Source organism: Sus scrofa, chromosome 1 (assembly GCF_054392235.1).
Source record: "Sus scrofa isolate SSC_HxYL_T2T_F1_AM1 chromosome 1, Sscrofa_HxYL_maternal_Yorkshire_Landrace_v2.0, whole genome shotgun sequence".
In the NCBI taxonomy this organism is placed as follows: domain Eukaryota; kingdom Metazoa; phylum Chordata; class Mammalia; order Artiodactyla; family Suidae; genus Sus; species Sus scrofa.
In genome coordinates this window covers 39,331,192-39,349,508 of record NC_139383.1, presented here as the reverse complement: position 1 = coordinate 39,349,508, position 18,317 = coordinate 39,331,192, and the positions used below count along the sequence as shown (strand labels likewise).

At 34.7% G+C, this 18,317-nt stretch overlaps 1 protein-coding gene and 1 long non-coding RNA gene across 55 annotated transcripts in view; one reads left to right on the top strand and one right to left on the bottom strand.

Moving 5' to 3' along the window:
* TRDN (triadin) overlaps positions 1 to 18,317 on the bottom strand; it is a 386,488-nt gene that overhangs the window by 243,382 nt on the left and 124,789 nt on the right. For all 50 annotated transcript variants that reach the window (XM_084957615.1, XM_084957622.1, XM_084957696.1 and 47 more), the window contains one exon: positions 13,571 to 13,630. In XM_084957615.1, coding sequence (XP_084813741.1) covers positions 13,571 to 13,630 — 60 coding nt within the window. The remainder of the gene's footprint in view (positions 1 to 13,570; positions 13,631 to 18,317) is intronic.
* The window catches only part of LOC110260190 (uncharacterized), a 56,183-nt gene that overhangs the window by 32,231 nt on the left and 5,635 nt on the right, over positions 1 to 18,317 (top strand). For 2 of the 5 annotated variants that reach the window (XR_014804754.1, XR_014804752.1), the window contains 2 exons: positions 8,505 to 8,635; positions 10,717 to 12,383. This is a non-coding gene — a long non-coding RNA (uncharacterized LOC110260190). Of the gene's footprint in view, positions 1 to 8,504; positions 8,636 to 10,716; positions 12,384 to 18,317 lie in introns of those variants that run through there. The other 3 variants (XR_014804751.1, XR_002343036.2, XR_014804756.1) reach the window with 2 other exon arrangements.

Here is an 18,317-nt window from a genome sequence, read left to right as displayed (position 1 = left end):
TCAACCCTATAAAGTAAGACGTTATCCTTTTTTTTTTTTTTTGTCTTTTTGCCTTTTCTAGGGCCACTTCCTGCGGCACATGGAGGTTCCCAGGCTCGGGGTCTAATTGGAGCTGTAGTCACCGGCCTACACCAGAGCCACAGCAAGGCCAGATCCGAGCCAAATCTGCGACCCACACCACAGTTCATGGCAACGCCAGATCCTTAACCCACTGAGCAAGGGCAGGGATCGAACCCACAACCTCATGTTTCCTAGTCGGATTCATTAGCCACTGCGCTACAACGGGAACTCCAGATGTTATCCTGTTTTAAAGGAGAAGTAGGCTTCATGCATATTTGTTCACTGGTATACCTACAGAATCTAACAGTTCCCTGAACTCATCTAGAAGACACTTAAACTCTTTAATACATATAATGCAGATTTTTTTATATGATACTCAATATAACACATTAAATTATGTAGCATTACCCACATCATATAGACAGTAAAACCAAGTAGAAGAATCAGATGGCTAGAGTGGGCAAAATTGGTCTGACATGTAATTTGTTGATGTGGTTCTAAAAAGTGTTTTCCTCTCTCTATTAAAGTTTGCTTGTGACAACCCTTAGGTATGTGTTCAATTAGTAAAGAAGAGCCAACACTTGGAAAGCTTTGGACTCTTAGTGCACTTTGACCATCTGCTCACTTATTCTGCAACAATCCCATTATCAACCTCATTTGACAGGGGAGGAAATGGAGGTTTAAAGAGATTGATTAACTTGACAAACGTTATAATTTCCAGCAAGTGGCACAGCCTAGATTGGAAACCATGCAGTCTGGCTCGGGAGTCTGTGTGGCTAACCACCTGTTCTCACTACCTGTAAAGGCCACACATTAAAAAGTGACTTCCAAAGAATCCAAATAAAACAATGCAAAACAGCAAATCTCCAAAGAAGGAAAGGAAACTATTGCTCTCTTTTAGGTTATGAACAGCTTCTAGCACATTCTTTACTACACCAAGTTTCTGGCCAATAGTCACACATATTTCACGTTTCTTATTTATATCTAGACCTCATTCTGAGTTGCAATGTGGAGTAGCATTTTCAGTTGCAGTATTAATTTTTTAAGTCACGTATATACAGTTCCTATTACCACCCTCATGAAAAAATGGCTTGTAAAATGTGCCCCTCCTTCCTTCCAAACCACATTTTCAACTCAGCAGCTTTAGCAATGCGCCACAATTTTTGTCTGTTTCTAATCCCTTAAGCATAGGGCTACCTCACCTTACTCTCTGAAACACTGGTGTTGTGTCATTGCTCTATGCTAAATCTTTCAAAGATTCTCTTCTATGCCAAGTATCAACTGTGCCTGATTGACCAAGTGTCTGTAATCTCTCACCACAAACCTCACTTCTTATGCCCCAATGTTCTCTAATCTTAATTTATCTTCTTGCCTGTCTGATATCCTCATTGTCATATAAACACATCAATTTCACAGGCACTGCCATGTCCTCATTCATTTTCTCTTTCATTCATAACAAAGCAAGCCCTATGTACTCCTTGGCAGTTAGCCAGATATTATCCATCTTTCAAGTTCAAGATGCACATTTTCTCCCCCGACACCAAAAATTAGAGATGTCCCTCCTCTGAAACTTATAACATTTAGTGTCTGTATTATGCAATCTCTCAAGTTTAAATTTTTTTCTTTTATTTATTAGCTGTTTTTGTTTGTTTGTGTCTCTTTCAAATAGTCATCCATTCTCTTTATTAGAGTAGAGATCATCTGTTAGTATTCCTAGGTCTTTTACTGGGCTCAGTTTGGGACTGCTGAGCACACAGAAGATATTCCATGTTTGTACTCTGATTTCACCCACTCTCCTGGATTTCGTGCACTCTCCTGGAAACTCGATTTCCACCCCTGACCTCTTCTTGAAAACTCTACATTTGATTCTCTAACTGCATACTTCAAAGTTTGTTGTGAGAATTATGTAAGTAAAGTACGTGAAAATACCCAGAATGAAGCTTAGTATACAGCAGATGCTTAGCAAATGATGTCTGGATTGGAATCTTCACCTATTCTTCTTTTGCAACTCCTTTTGCATCTGTGGTTTTAAGAATACGTGGATTCAGGAGTTCCATGGTGGCTCAGCAGGTTAAGGACCTGGAGTTGTCACTGCTGTGGCTCTACTTACTGCCATGGCACAGGTTGATGCCTGACCAGAGAACTAATGCATGCTATGGGCACAGCTAAAGGACAAAAAGAATGGGTGGATTCAAAGTCTCCTTCTTCTTCAGTCCTAGCTCCTCCAGTGGGCACTCTCTTTCTTTACTTCCTATTTAGGGCATCCCTTTGGGTCAACAATTTCTGAATAAGCTTCTCCTTTCCTTTCTTATGGCATCATTATTAATAAATCCCATGAGTTTAACTTTGTGATATTTCTAAAATCATCCTAGTTATCCTCCTACCACCTCCCAAAGTTAAGCTTTACTTCTTTTCCTCAGACTTACCCTAACTGGTCTTTCCAATTTCATTCTCTCAAAACCATCTAGTACATTTCCTATCTTGTTTCTCTTTCTAGTCTCTTGAGTGCCAACCAAAGTGAACCACTGACAGTTCCCTGTCTATGTCTGGGAAGAGAGAGATACGATCTTAATACTGAGGGCTTTAGACATTGGCAAGTCTGGATTTGAATCCTCTGTCTACACTGTGTATGACCTGCACAAAACACCTATACTCTCTGTGCCTCAATTCTCTCATCTATAAAACATAGATAATTTTAACACTCTACTCTCAAAGTTTTATAAGGATTAAATAAGATTATTTTTAAGGGCCTAGCAAAAAGTAAATGCTCAACAATTGATTATCACAAAAGAACATTTCAAGATATTATGATTCTGTGCCTTAATTATTATCCCTCAGCCTTAAATGTCTTTATTCTTAAGTTGATATAGGCATATCCTACCAATTTCTCAAGGTTCATTACATTTCTTACTTCTTACATAAGATTTTCTCTGAGCTTTTACACTAGAAGTATTGTCTTTCTGCATAAATTCCCATAGTGAAGGAAAAAGCCAAAAAAAAAAAAAATGGGGGAGAGGAGATATGCATATGTTATTTTATTTGATCATTTTAACAATCTTAAGAAATGAATTTTATAAAGAAATTCTCAAGACTAAAGACACAAAAACAAACAAACCAACAAACAAAAAACCCTGCAAAGTATTTAAATCTGGCTTGTGTGGTCCCACCTTTATATTTTCTCCATTGGTTCCCAGTATACTATATGGGCCCACTAAAGTCAATCTCATATTCATAGAGACTGTTTCTCATCTTATTTTTTCTTATAGGTCTTCCAAGGAACAAAGAAAAAAATTAATTATTTTTAAACAATAAAACTCATTCTATCTTATAATTACCACGTGACACCATTGGACAGTTTTAAAAATTTAGGACACATTATGAGATCTTCATGTTCTTATTTTTCCTATATCTCAAGTACTTTCCATTTTACCTACTTAGGAATTATTTCATCATTATTCATCAATTATTCCCAACAATTCTAAAAAGAAAAAACAACAAGAAAATAGAAGCTTAATGGACCTGCCTAAAAGGATGATGTAGTTGTAAAATAAATCATGATTATATCATCATTCAGTTTCTTCATTGTGCTGACTAAAGTTTTGTATCATTCAAGAAGGTATAAAAGCCTGGAGACATTTTTACTGTCTACTTTTAGTTTCATTTAATACATTTTAGAATCTAGAATTTTTATTTTCCATCTGTTACTGCAGAGAGAAGAATATTGGCACAGGAAGACATTTAAGTTTCTGGGTAAATCAGAAGATGAATGTAAAAAGATAGATAGCAGTACACTAAACCTTTATGATTAGGGTGAAATTGAAATTGATCGTTCAAGTGAAATTCCAGATGATGAATCTTCAGATGACAGTAAATTTTCTCAAACTCAAGAATCAATGAGTGGACAATACATTTCTAAGGACAAAAGGGAATAAGATATTCTCATCCAGTTAGTTCTTCAACTAAAACTTTACCATGCAATATTTTGTGGCAAGAACCTGAAACATCTCAATTTGTTAAAATCTTATGTTACAGTACTCTTTCATTTTTTATAAAATCTGTGTGACAAAATTTATATTTTTAGGTATACAATGCTGAAGAAATCAGAAGAACTAATAATATGTAAGTTTTAAAATTATTGGATTTATCATTCTAGTTAATATTAATACATTCCAGTAAATACATCTAAAAATAAAAATGTTTTACAATTATGGAATGAAGATGACATTCTCTTTTCAACAAAATTATGAGCTACCAACAATCTCAAAGATTCAGTTGTTGCAATTTGATGAAGCAAGTTCTGAAAGAACTTGAAGTAACAATACCCCAGAGTCTCTGAAAGATCTGTTTGAAATCTGAAACTGGTATCTACAAGGTGGATACAATGTAGGCATGATAAGTGATGAGCAGTTTAGTTTCATTAAGAAGATGTTTCCAATTTGGAGTGTATATGCCTTCAAAACCAGGGAATTGATGAAATAAACATTTATTTTTGCTATGGTTAAGCTTTTATCACAATTTTCACTATTCCTTTAATCTTACCTCTGTACACAATTTTAAGTGACTTAAACTATTAAGAAGCATTAAGAGGGCCAGATGATAAGTGAGGAAAACTATTTATTCCTAGTATACTGAGATTAGCATGGAAAATTTCTAAATCTCTATTGCATTAATGCATACCTATCAAGTTATCCTTAGCTATAAAATTATTTGTCCTATGTCTTATCTATTTTCTGGATTATCATCTTGTAGAGGAGGTTCAACAAATGCTTATTGAGTAACATCAAAACTCCCAGCATTTTTTTTTTGTGGAAAAAAAAAAAGATGTTTGGAACTAAAGTGAATATGTTTTTCAGGAGGAGGATTTTTTTGGAGAATAGTAAAGCAAGGCTAAATTTTACCTAGTCGTCTCCAATACAGCCAGTTGAGCTCTAAAATACATTAGATTAAACCATTAAATAACAGTGACTATAATGCAATTACATTTGACCTCTTCTCAGCAGGATCAAACCAAAAAAGCAGTTAAGCACCACTAAAGTTTGAGAAAAGGATCTTAATAAAATGAGAGTACTAACTTATTTCTTGAGGCTCTTTCTAGCTATGGACTTAAAACCTGTAGAATCAGAATACAGCCTGCCAAAGAATACCTTATTATAGTCAGAGAAGATTTTGATAGGTGAATACCTTCAATTTTAAGAGAGTAAATGGCACAGAAAGTAGAATAAATTACCTTGACATAAATTCTTGGCTCAAGTAAAAGTCAGACAGTAGCTGGAATTTCAATAGTGGGATATCTTCTAAGAGATAAACTTTAACTTATATTGAACTTCACTCATAATGGCTACAGAGATGAAAAGCTGAAAAAAGTGTTAAAATTACTAAGTGACAGTCCTGGTCCTTGAACTGGACGATTAAATTGATTTCTTTACCTATGTGAGTATAAAAGGGTTTGTGAGCCATGTGATTTCTTATTTATAGAAATGTGTCTCTTGTTTAACTCAGTTGACTCTGTGCAGCAATGTATGTAATTTATCCAGCCCAAGTAGAAGCTGATGAAGAGAGTGTTCAGAAATGCCCAGCAAGATCATGATGTTTCTTTCAAAGAGTCTACCTAAAGGAATGAAACTATCAGTAGTCTGTTACTTAAGAAAAATGTGCTTAGTCACAAAGCATGGAAAAGGAAATTGGAGTTACTGGAAGGCTGATGAGGATTAATAAGTCTACAGGGTTTTATCTTAACCATCTGTACTATCAATTTCTAAAAGAAATGAAAAACAAAAAGACTAAACACATTGTAAACTGAGTCTCAGTGTTTCAACCAATGTTTGCTTTGACTAGTTTTAACAGTTTTCCTATAAGACTATTAATTCATAAAGACATATGCTTCCCTATGTTCACTGTGGCACTGTTTACACCAGCCAAGAATTGAAAGCAACCTAAGTATCCATCAACAGATGAATGGAATATATCTGTTCAGGGGAATATTACTCAGCCATAAAAAGTATGAAATCTTGTCATTTGAGGCAACGTAGATGGACCTGGAGGTTTAAGTGAAATAAATCAGAAAGAGAAAAAGAAATAGCATATGATTTCACTTATAGTTGGAATATAAAAAACAAAACAAACAAACAAAAAAACAGAAACAAAGTCATAGATACAGAGAATAAACTGGTGGGATTGCCAGAGAGAAGGAGGATCTAGGGATGGATGAAATAGGTAAAGAGACCTGAGAGGTACAAATTTTCAGCTATAAAACAAATAACTCATAAGGATGTCATGCACAAATAGGCAATATAGTCAATAATGTAAAAACTGTGCATAGCGATGGATGGTAACTGAATATATCGTGGTTATCATTTCATAGTATACAAAAATATCAAATCATTATTGTGTATATATGAAACTAATATAATAATATTGTATTTACTTATAACTCAATAAAATTTTAAAAAATAAATTAATTAATTAAAAGAAAATGACAACTAGACCACTTTACCCTGCGTGGGGGCGGTGGTGCAGAGAGTGAGGATCATCAGCTTTCGGACAGCCCCCATGGGAGGATGGGATCTCACTATTCCTCTCTCCATCTCTCCCTCTTGTTTTCTTCCCCTCCCACCTACCTAAAGCAGGTTAGGGCTATTCAAAATGCATCCTATTACACTGACCGTCTACCCAGTCAGCTGTTCAAAAATGCATCCTATTACACTGACCATCTACCCATTCAGGAGATCTAATGGTAGGGTTGTTAGGTCACTGAAGGGCAGCAAAGAAAGTATTTCTTAAGAAAGGGGCTCTTCGGTGTCTACAACATCCCTAAAATTACGTATTTTAGATAGACGTCTACTCCAGTTGCTCATAGTTCCAGTCTTATTACCATACATTAACTTTTTAGGTTGAAATAGAAGTTTCTTAATTTTTCAACTTAATATAGAGTGAGTCAGTACAAGAGAATTTTAAGCTGAATACAATAAAATCATCTTATCCTAATCAAGATCGTCCTTGTAATTGAGAATCAGAAAGGCCAAATCAGTTCATCATCAGATAACTTAAAAAATTTTAAGGCTATATTAGAAGTATTTTTATTGGATGGGGTAAAAAGGCAAAACTTGAGCCTTACATCATGATGTCAGTACATTTAACAAGGTTTTTCAGATTTGAACTGAATTTGGGCTACTTTTGAGGGTGGGGAAATAGAATACAAAAAAAAAAAAAAAAAAAAAACAACTTTATCCCAGAGGGAAAAATCAAACCGTAGTTTTAAAAACTCATTACCAATAATTAATAATGAACTCTAACTAAACAATAACAGGTGTTCCACTAATCCCAAACAGAAACAGATGGAAGCACAAATGTTTTATAAATACTGGATACATGCAGAGCAATAAACTTGGCAGGAATTATTTTATTCTATAATTGTCAGTCAGAGTCAAAGTCTTATCACTTGCATTTTCTCTAAATTAATATGCACAGATTATATCTTGTTTCTCATTCCTTACTTTTCAAAATGCAAGCCATATTTAGTGCTTTTTCACTTCATCTTATGTATTATCTCACCAACAAAGATAATATTATTAATTTTCTTCCTGTATATGTGTGAAGCTTTATATAATTTATTACATGAAACAGTGGGCATACCACACAGGTTTCCTTTCTCTCATTTCTTCCATTCTACCTCCTACCCTTTACAAGAAATACTAATTTATACATATTCTTTAATTTCTTACACATTAAAGCAACAAGCCTTCCAAATCAAGAACGCCGGTAGTTGAAATAAACTATGAAAGCAATTAGAAAGTCAACAAATGGTATTAAGACATCTAATACTGTTGCACTTGGAAATTATTTTCAAGAGTTTGAAAAATATATAGTACTAGAGATTTGAAATCATGGTTTCTTAGAGAATGTTTCTGTATGACTTTAGAAGGGATCTTCCTGTATGGCTAAGAGTATATGAATTCAGAACAGACCTACCCAAGACGTGCCACCTAGGCATGTGGATTTTTTTGAGCTAAAGGCAATCAAGATCCTACAGGCTCAAGAGAAACTACTGCTTCTCCCTTAACTACCTACAAGGATTTAAGTTGGGGATTTTTTGCAGAAAAAGAGTTATTGCAAGAGATAATTTTTATCTAAGTGTCATCATCTTTGTGGCAGGACAAATATCTAATTATCTAACAGCTGTTTTTTTTTTTTTTTTTTTTTTTTTTTTTTTTTTTTTTTTTTTTTTTTTTTTAATTGTCCTGTGAAATACTCTCATGTCTTTGAGAGCCCCAGGCCCCTATCCCTTTCTCTAGTTCAGGATGCCAATATTTAGATCATTTTACTTTTCTGTCTGTGAATCTCTCTGATATGTGAGGTCTCTTGTGTGCGGGGAAATTCTGTATGTATGAAATTAAATTTGATTTTTTTTCCCCTGCTAATCTGTCTCATATCAATTTAATTCTTAGAACTTAGCAGAGTGGAGGAAAGTTTTCTTCCTCCCAGACAGCTGGCTTAGTGGTAAGATAAACTTCCCTGGCTGGACTCTGCTCCCCACAAGGCTGCTGTGGCTGAGAGATACTGGGACATCTGACAAGCGGTAAGAATCCTTTTTTTTTTTTTTTTTTTTTTCCCCTCTCTCTCTCTCTACTAAAAAAAGAGATTTTAATTAGCAAGAAAAATATTTGTAGAGCTAGTTCCTTGGGACTTAGGGACTCTGGTAAATTTGGCAAAATACTCTTGGCTTCACTGATCCATTTCCTCCCAGAGATGGTCACAGTTTTTGTCTCTGTATCCTTTTGTCTTTTTCTCTGTCCTGAGAGTTTGTTTGGCTTTATGATCAGGGAGATCATTCTTTCTGGTGTTTGCCATCCAGAAGGTTCATGTACCCACATGCATTTGCCAGTCAAACAGACCAGGATTTAGAACAGCTGTACCCAGTTGGTCCTAAGTAGAGGCAACAACCTGAGCTTGTGACTGGCATCTCTTTGTCCAGACATGCCAGTTCTCAGGAGAATCTATTATTGTTATAACGGGACTTTTTTCATCTCAACCTTTGTTGCTTTGTTAGTGCTGGCACTGCATCATCCTGACTGCCTGTGCAACAAAGGTCTTTGCTTTCTTAGACCATTTTTTGGTATAAACTTTTTGGATCTAATGTGGGCTGCATCTTTTTGTACTTACCTTTGGGGACACCTCTTGCATCTATGATTAAGCCATAGAAAGGGTTATTGGTCTGAATCACAATTAAGATCCTACCTGCCAAAGACCAGATGATGGGTCCTTTGAATTGGAAAAACTTCTAAAGTGTTAAAATTTTAGAAAGCTGTCATCATAAACAGATGTTTTATTGGTACCTATGGAAAGGTCAAATTAAATAGTGGACACAAAGAAATACAGTGGCTAGCCTTAGGAACTTCCTAATTTAAAAAAAAAAAAAAGGCTTCAGGATGCAGTTTCAGCTTTACCTCGTGGGGCTTACAGATGCTAATAAAAATATTAGGTTAATTAACAAGATAATGAAAAGAGGTTGAGGGGAGAGTCAAGGGACTCTGCCCAACAAGGTGAAAATTTTTAAAGTTATTTAGAAATAAGGTAAATAAAGCTAACACTGACAGAGGTGGAACAAAGAGAAATCACAAAGGGAAGAGTCACAGGACTCATCCCTGCAGGGTGGAAATCTTTAGATTTAGATGTTTACTAAAAATAGGATTGAGGTGTTCCCTTCCTGGCTCAGTGGTTAAGGAACCCCACTAGCAACCCTAGTTTGATCCATGGCCTCTATCAGTGGATTAAGGATCAGGTATTGCTGTGGCTGTGGTGCAGGCCAGCAGCAGGAGCCCTAGTTCCACCCCTAGTCTGGGAACTTCCGTGTGCCAGCGGGTGTGGCTCTAAAAAATAAATAAATAAATAAGGCACAGTGTGTTGGGGGAGGCAAGAAAGACAGGTCTGGACTCAAAGACAGCCTCAAGTTAGAGCAGGTGGATGGCTAGATATGAACAAAGAAAGAAGAGAAAGGGGGGCACACTTTTTGTGAACAAGGGGTGTCCTAGGGCAGACAAGGAAGTAAAAGCAGGAGCCTTTGTACTGACAGGAAACCACACATTTTGCGGGTAAGAGTCCTGGAGGCAGACAAAGATGGGAAGAGACAGGAATCTCTGGCATTGGAATGTAACTTTTGCTCATTACTGCCTCATTACAATAAAATTAGCCTTAAAGATAAGTCGTTCCAGTCTTGCAGCAAAGCCATGACACTCCTGGTCAAGGTTAAATAAGGATAAAATTCCCTCCTTCCCTCAGAAAGATGGAGTTGAGATGAAAATCAGGGAATACGGCCCCAAACTCCTCCCTCCTCAATAAATATTTTCATTTCCACACCCAACATAACCTCGTTGTGCCAAACAAACTCATAGTGACTCACCTGAGATGGCGCTCGCTCTCCCTTTGAGCATATACTGTCACTTAAATAAATCCTCCTTTGCTTTCTTGACCTCCCTATCTCTTCTCTGAATTCATTGTGAGGAGAACCTACTTTCCGGTAACACTCCCGTATAGGCATTAGGAAGGAAGGCAAAGCCACCTCCTTGCTCTGTACTTAACGAGATCATGAAAGATGGAAGAATGGCATCAGCAACAAGAACATAAATTCGATTTTGATTAAGCTTTGTGACATCTGGACAGGGAACCCTGCCGTAAAAACCCGTGGAGCATGGCTGAATATGCGCAATAAAAATGCCCGGGCTCCAAAAATGACCGCTATACAACCTTCCGCGTGTGGCGCTGCATGGGAAGGGAAACAAGAAAAATAGCTCTCAGGACGCATGTGCGATGGCTTCAGGAGCCCAGCGTGCAGGAATGCAAGTCGAGGTAAACGGAGAGGTAATCATCACGCCTGGACTTTATTATCAATGAATACTCTGCACCTAAAGAAAAAAACCTCATACCTATTGGAAGGTTCAGATGAAATAAAAAAGGAAATCAGAAAATCCCACAGGGTGCTCCTCATGCCTGAGGACACTCATTCATCTCCCGAGTTCGTATTTTTGCTTCTTAAGAAATCACTTCTTTGCTTCTCTTTGCGCTTCAGTTTCTGTGTATTTTTCTTTGAGTTCTCTGTCCAGAATTCTTTTTGGACAGGTAGAACAAGAACCTGTACCTTTAATAAAGCCATCGGGCATCAGGATGAATAAAAGAGACACTGATGGGATTGCCATAAAGGTTTTAACAACTCATGTGTAGACAATCACCATAACTGCTGCTATAGTCAATCAGAAAGATCACTACACATGTTTAAACTGCAAATCTGAAAAAAAAATTATCAGATTGTTACTACCTGCCCCCACTCCATCTTAAGATGCTTTAAGTCGGACATCTAGACGCTAGAATTGTCAACTGCTTGTGCTTGCCTTCAGAATTCAGAAACTCGGTCTATAGCCTACTCCAATCACTAACCATTATTTTTTTTTCCTTCCATATAAAATGTCTCTTATTTAATGTCCTATTGTTGCACCACAGGCCTAACTTTGGGAATTCGCCTATATCACTGCTTCCTGAAATGAGATGCAATGGTTTAGGTGAGATAACCTATTCTTAGACTAATGATGGAGCAATCTACCAACTCAGCTTCTGAACTGTGATACTTCTTGGGCAAGTTCCAAAGCAGGGATCCTTGGAGTCCAGAACAGACCTCCCCAAGATGTGCCACTTTAGCTTGTGGATTATTTTGAACAGTAGAGACCCTGCAGGCTCAATAGAGACTACTTCCCATCCCTTAAGTACCTAAAAGGATTTAAATTGTTTTTTTGTTTTTTCCCAGAAAAAAAAGCTATTACCAGAATTTTATCCAAGCATTACCATCCATATGGAAGGAAACATCTAATTACCCAATATCTGCTCTTTTTAAAAAACTGTTCTGTGAATTTCCCTCCTGTGCTATCCTTGAGAGCCTCAGGTCCCTATCCCATTTCTTTCTTTCTTTCTTTTTTTTTTTTTTTATCTTTTTAGGGCCATACCCTGGAGGTTCGCAGGCTAAGGGTTGAATTGGAGCTGTAGCCACTGGCCTACACCACAGCCACAGCAACCACCAGATCCGAACCACGTCTGTGACCTACACCACAGCCCATGGCAATGCCGGATCCTTAACACACTGAATGAGGCCAGGGATCAAACCTGTACCCTCATGGATGCTAGTCAGATTCGTTTCCACTGAACCACGATGGGAACTCCTTCCTTTCCCATTTCTAATTTCAGAATAGCAATTTATACCTCATTGTAACTTTCTGTATATGACGGTCTTGTGTATGTAGGGTTCTTATGCAAATAAAATTAAATTTGATTTCCTCTCTGCATTTGTGTCCAAAGCCCTCTCTTTACACTATATTAAACTACTTTCTTCAATGTTTCCACTTAATTTTACTATGATACTATACGAGTGTTAAAATTAATCATTTTTACCAGGTGAGTAATTGAATTTTTCACTGTTTTTCTCTTCATTTCAGTTTCTATCTCAATAAGAAAGTTAGAAAGGGATAAGAAAAGAAGAAATGGAGGAGGAGGAAATTAACTTGAATAAGTTACTAAAATTAGCTAGTTTTCCTGAGAGCCGAAGTTCTCATGATCTTCTAATTTTCCAGGATCTATATGTGTTATTTTAGATACAGCATGCCTGTTTGCCAATATATGCATGAATTATAACTGTATATTTTAGGAGGATTTTCATAAAATAAAGAAAAGAAAGTATAGTTTTTTTTAAACAATCACCTTCAATGACTATAACATAAATTAGTTCCTTCCTCATACCATCTTCTTAGAAATATTTCCCCAAACAGGAACATAGTACTGTCAGTTTTAAATCTGCAAAAGGCAGAGTACAAGCAATCAAGTTACAAATTCTTAATTAAGATGTTGGTAAAGAATTCCCTGTTACACTCTGGGCAACATTTAAAGACAGGAACAATGTCTTAATTAATCAATAATAAATAAATTATTTTAAGTAAAAAATTTTTCCCATTGTGTTGACTGTTAACTCTGAGTTTGACAATCACCATCATCAGTAGTTCTCTGGAGTGGCTAACCCAAGTTCATAGTTCATATGCAAATGAGAAAGTCAAAAAGTTTTGAAAAAAAAAAGATTACATATTTGATGGATTTTAATATGAATTTTGTTCACTTCTAAAAAAGAAGAATGCTTTCATTGTCACAGGCCTTTTATTCTCAGTTTACCAAGAATAAAACAAAATAATTCACCTCTTCACTCCAAGATATTAAAAATATTAGCATTTTTTGTATATAAAGATATTAGCGCTTTTTTAGCTTTCAACTGACTTAATTTGCAACAGGCCATGCAGTCATAGAAAGTAAAATTAAAGGCCCTAATGCCAGTTATTACTTCTGCTTTTTATTGGTTTTATTCTAGATCTACACATGCATTATGCAAATTTTTAAAAATGAAAATAACAGTTTAATACATAAAAAGCAGACAATATCAGAAACAAAGACTATTAAAACAGACAAATACAAGGATTGTTTGGAATACCTGGTTTTAAATCCCCATGGACAAATATGTCAATCATATATCGACAGAATGCATACTGATCTGACAAAAGTAGAAAGAAAAAAAGCAATGAAAAAAATGTCATCAACATCTTTCTTTTTTTCTAGGAAAAAATGGCTTAACAAAACAAACAAAATAGTATAATTCTATTTTATAACTCTATTTTGGGTACAATATTTTCTGTGAAAGAATAATTTGCACATATGAACACACAAGGGGAAAAATACATAATAAATATGTCTCCATTTATTCCATATGAAAAGAATTCATATGAAACAGACTGAAAAAGACTCATTCAGAGTAGTATTATAGTGGTTGTTTTAAAAATTAGAACCTTTTTCATCGAATTTATTGAGTCATCATACTTAGGTATTTTTCTCATTGTCCATAATATACTTTCAATTATGAAACAGAAGATTTAAGAGAGGAAATTATTTCCAACTTGAAATGTTTTATCAGGTATTCACTCCCAACCCTTTAGCTGATTGTCTACATGAAGGTGAAGACTTTCATGAAAAGACAAGCAAGATGGCTAACCCTTTTGCAACCTGTCAGGGTCTTCTCTATGAAGATTCTATTCAAATAGAAGAAAAATAATCCAGGATAACAGATTTACAGCATCAAATAATACCATTCTTAAGGTAACTGATAGAGTAACCTTTTTTAGAAGATCGTCTTATGATCTTGATTAGTCTATCTATGAAAAAAAATGTTTTTAAATCACAGGATTGGAGATTTGGGGGTAGACTTGGTCAAAAATTATTTTAGCAGTTCTTTTTCTTCTCCCTCTGAATTAAAGACATTGCACTGAACTTTTAATTTTCATATAACTTTAGATTCTGCTGAGGTCATTCCAATCCAAATTTCAGCTGATGAATCATTCTGTAAGTTTTACCATCTTCTTTAAAGCTTGCAGATTATTAAATGAATCTTGTTAGAAAAATGATTTACATTTTATTATTTTTAAATAGCCATCTTATTAACTCAATAAATGCAAAGGCAGCTTTAGGACCAAAAGAGTTTATTCAATTTACACAACATGACATACCTTTAAGTGCTTTAATTATGTATGACAAACCTATGCAATAATGAAACTTGTTACCATATAAAAACACACACAAGGATTTTTTTGTAAACCTCATTGTTTTTAGAGTATTTATAGTATTTTTAGAGTAATCCATTTTATTATGTGACTGCCAGTCTTTGAGAAAACATAAATGTAGTTACTATAGAATTGGTAAAAATATAATTCTTTTCATTAGTATAATTGAGTAGGTCAGAACTCATAAAGTTTTGAAAACTGTCCTGGGTTTTGATTGTTGAATTGGAGCACCTTTTCCCAGGGGTAAGGTGGGGAGTGGGAGGGAAGTTAGTTCTTGATCAGTCCCAGAATCTATTTACTCTTGGATGCAGAGCAGTAATAACAGGGGTTTCTGATTCTGGGACCTGAGAATCCTATGATCTGGTGAAAAGTTATTTTCTCTCTTCTGGACATAATCCTTTTCCCAAGTAAAACTGTAGAATGAGCCATTTGGTTCTAAGATAAAACAAAATGAAAAAGTGCATTTCCCATAAATGACAATTTTGAGGTTGGGCTAGAGACGACTTCTTAAAATTGGCAGGCTTTCCTCTTTGCTTCAGTAGATAATGTGACAGATCATTTTAGATGTGCCTTGTCTATAATTCGAGAAGTAGTTCTCAAAACTCTCAAAATATTTTTGATATTAAAATATCAAAAAGATGAGAAATTTGTTAAAATACAGATTTCTTGACCTACTCACCCCTAAACCTATAATTTGATGGGTCTGGATCCTAGGAATATGAATTTTTTACCAACTCCCCAGAGAAATCAGATTAGACCACACTTCCAGAATCACTCATCTGAAATCACTCAGAAAAATTTTCACAGTCGTTTCGAGTGGCACTATAGCTTTTAGCAACAGCAACAGAGAAAACCTATACTGCAGAAGCTTAAAATTCAGGAACTACACGGAATATGAAGGTCTGTACACTGCCTCTCCAAAATTATGCTCTGCCCCATGTTGTGATAGGATGTTTATATACACAGCACATGGGATAGTTTATTAAGTTAACTAAAATCTTCATGCTTCAGAGATTCTTCTTTAACTGAATGTTGACAGTGTAGTGAAACCATATGTTAAATTATTACCAAAGTAAAAGGCTTATATTTCTTATACCAATATTTTCTGAATCCATAAGTCATTTATTTAATTAATGCATCAACAGTCCTATAAGCGACCAATTTAAAAAAAGGGAAATCTCTTATAAATTGAAACAAGGTATGTGTGTTTTTCTTTTTTTAATCTAGAAAATTGAGTTTCACCACTTAGGAGGTTTCTGTTATAGTTGAATGATGCTGTGATGTTGCATTCTAATGGTACCAACAAATCAACAGGAAGATGAGAGGGTATTTTTATATTTAAAGTTAAAATTTTTCAAATATTTTTAATTGGGATGTCCATTTCCACCTGTCCTGGGTGTTGACTTAACAATGTTTAAGAATTCTAGGCAGGTATGTGTTGGACAGAAGCCAGTGTGTCTGCTTCACCTGTCTAAGGATAAAGCTAAACCAAGCCTTCCTGATTTTGGAAAATTAATTTTATCGATAGGCTTCTTTAAATATAACTCATATATTAAAACAGAAAATTTTCCTTAAAGAAAATCTGAACTGTTCTTTCATTCTTTGTTATGTGACAATAATTCACATAAGGTAATTTAATATCTCATCACCACTTCTTAGTATTTTTTTTCCCCAAACGGACATGCTTCTAAGAAAAACACATGCCATCCACTTCTACCCTTCCTGATCCTCAGGGAGCAGTGATGGATGTCATTCAGCTGCTGCCTTATTGGTGCTCCCTGTGGAGTAGCAGCTGAGGGAAAATGCATTCAGGGTGCAGAATGTTAACAGAAAATAAATTTTAAAAAACCTCTAATGAGGATGGGGCCTATGTGGTCTGGTGCTCTATGGCAGATTCACATTAGCTACAACTTCTCTGTCTGCCACAGATATTTGGATAGTTGGTTAAAAAAAAAAAAAAAGAAGAAGGAAGAAAAGAAACAATGAGCATAGCAGTGGGAAGGTTTGATTTTTTTCCTCCACAAATTTGCCATAGACCATCAGAAAATCAGAGGGCAATTTTTGATCATGCTTGTCCATCTTACCCTACTTTAAACAAATGAACACTGGCCCATAAAAAACAGATTATGTAATATATAAGTGTGTGTATAAGCTTACAGTAGATACATACATATATGAATCTTATTCTTCCTGATGCTTTAGTAGAAATATATTGTTTATATACAAAATGTTAAGAATAACATATATGAATATATATGCATGTATACCATATAATTGCATAATTGCCAATAAGTATATGTGCTTCAAGTAGAAACTGTTTTCAGTGAGTAGAAGATGAACAGAACCTATTGACTTTAAAAGAACTATTAGAAATCTATTTGAAATAAAAGACTGAAATTCACTTGGTCTAACATAAGTTAAGCAAATAATCCCTTGCTTAAAGGAGAACTCAACAATTCTACTGAATCATCAAGGCCATAGTCTCAAAACTAAAGCCATTTCATAAGTAGACTATTTAAAAAGCAGTATGTCTTTCATCATGTTTGAGTTACAACTATAATTAGATTTGTTCTAAACAAATGTTCCTAAATCACTGCTTATTTTTTAAATGACATATTGATTTGTCTGATCAGCTATTAGAGGTAATGTTTCATTATTTACCCCAATAATAAATATATCTAATTGATGGTAGCTCTTTTCAATAGAGAGCTTTAATTCAGAAAATATATTTGTTTAGCTGATAAATCACATTTGTGCTTTTATTTCTAACTCTAAGTGATATGTGAATGTTCTTTTAGTAGAAAAATAGCTTTTGATGTGAAAATGAAAACAGTAGATTGAAAATGGAAATGGTAACAAAATGCCATCTTCGATAATTCTGATTACTAATGGGAATAAAACACGTGACCCAAAAAATAAATATTATTTGGAGATATTTCAGTGATATGTCTTCATCAATAAAATATGGCCCCCAAATAACTAAGATACTAAAAATGAACCCTGAAAAGTGTATTCCTATTCCTAGTTGCTAGATAAGTATTTTGGTATTCCATATATAACTGGAAGGAATTTTTACATAGCGTATTTATGGACCAAAAATAAAAATATGCTTGGTACATTTCATCTGGTTTTATGTGATCATTTTCTTTTTTAAAAGGCAATCTAAAATGTGGTGTATTTTAGAATCTTGATAGTCATTTTAAATAAGTGTATCACTTAATCAGAAGATAAATTTTTCTGCCTTCTATCACAATAAAATAGTTTGTTCAAAAATATTTCCTCTTTATTTACTATATTTTTTCTACCCAAAATACCTCATAAATAACATACGACTTTATGAGAATTGATAATTCATGTTTTTAATTGGTTCAAAGCAATAGACTCATCTTTAAAACTGAAGAAAGGTTTTTGGGCTCCAAAATTTTAATTCCACTCCTATTTTAAAAACTACTTTGAAATAAATGAAAATTACCTAAATTAGAAATTATGTGGATTACTAAAAAACATCTTTTTCCTTTCTATTTCCTTCCTTCTTTTCATTTTAAAATACATTTTCAAAAAATATACCTTTTTCTCATATAAATATAAGTTGCCAAATATTACTTGTGAATTTAAGGGGAAAGGTGA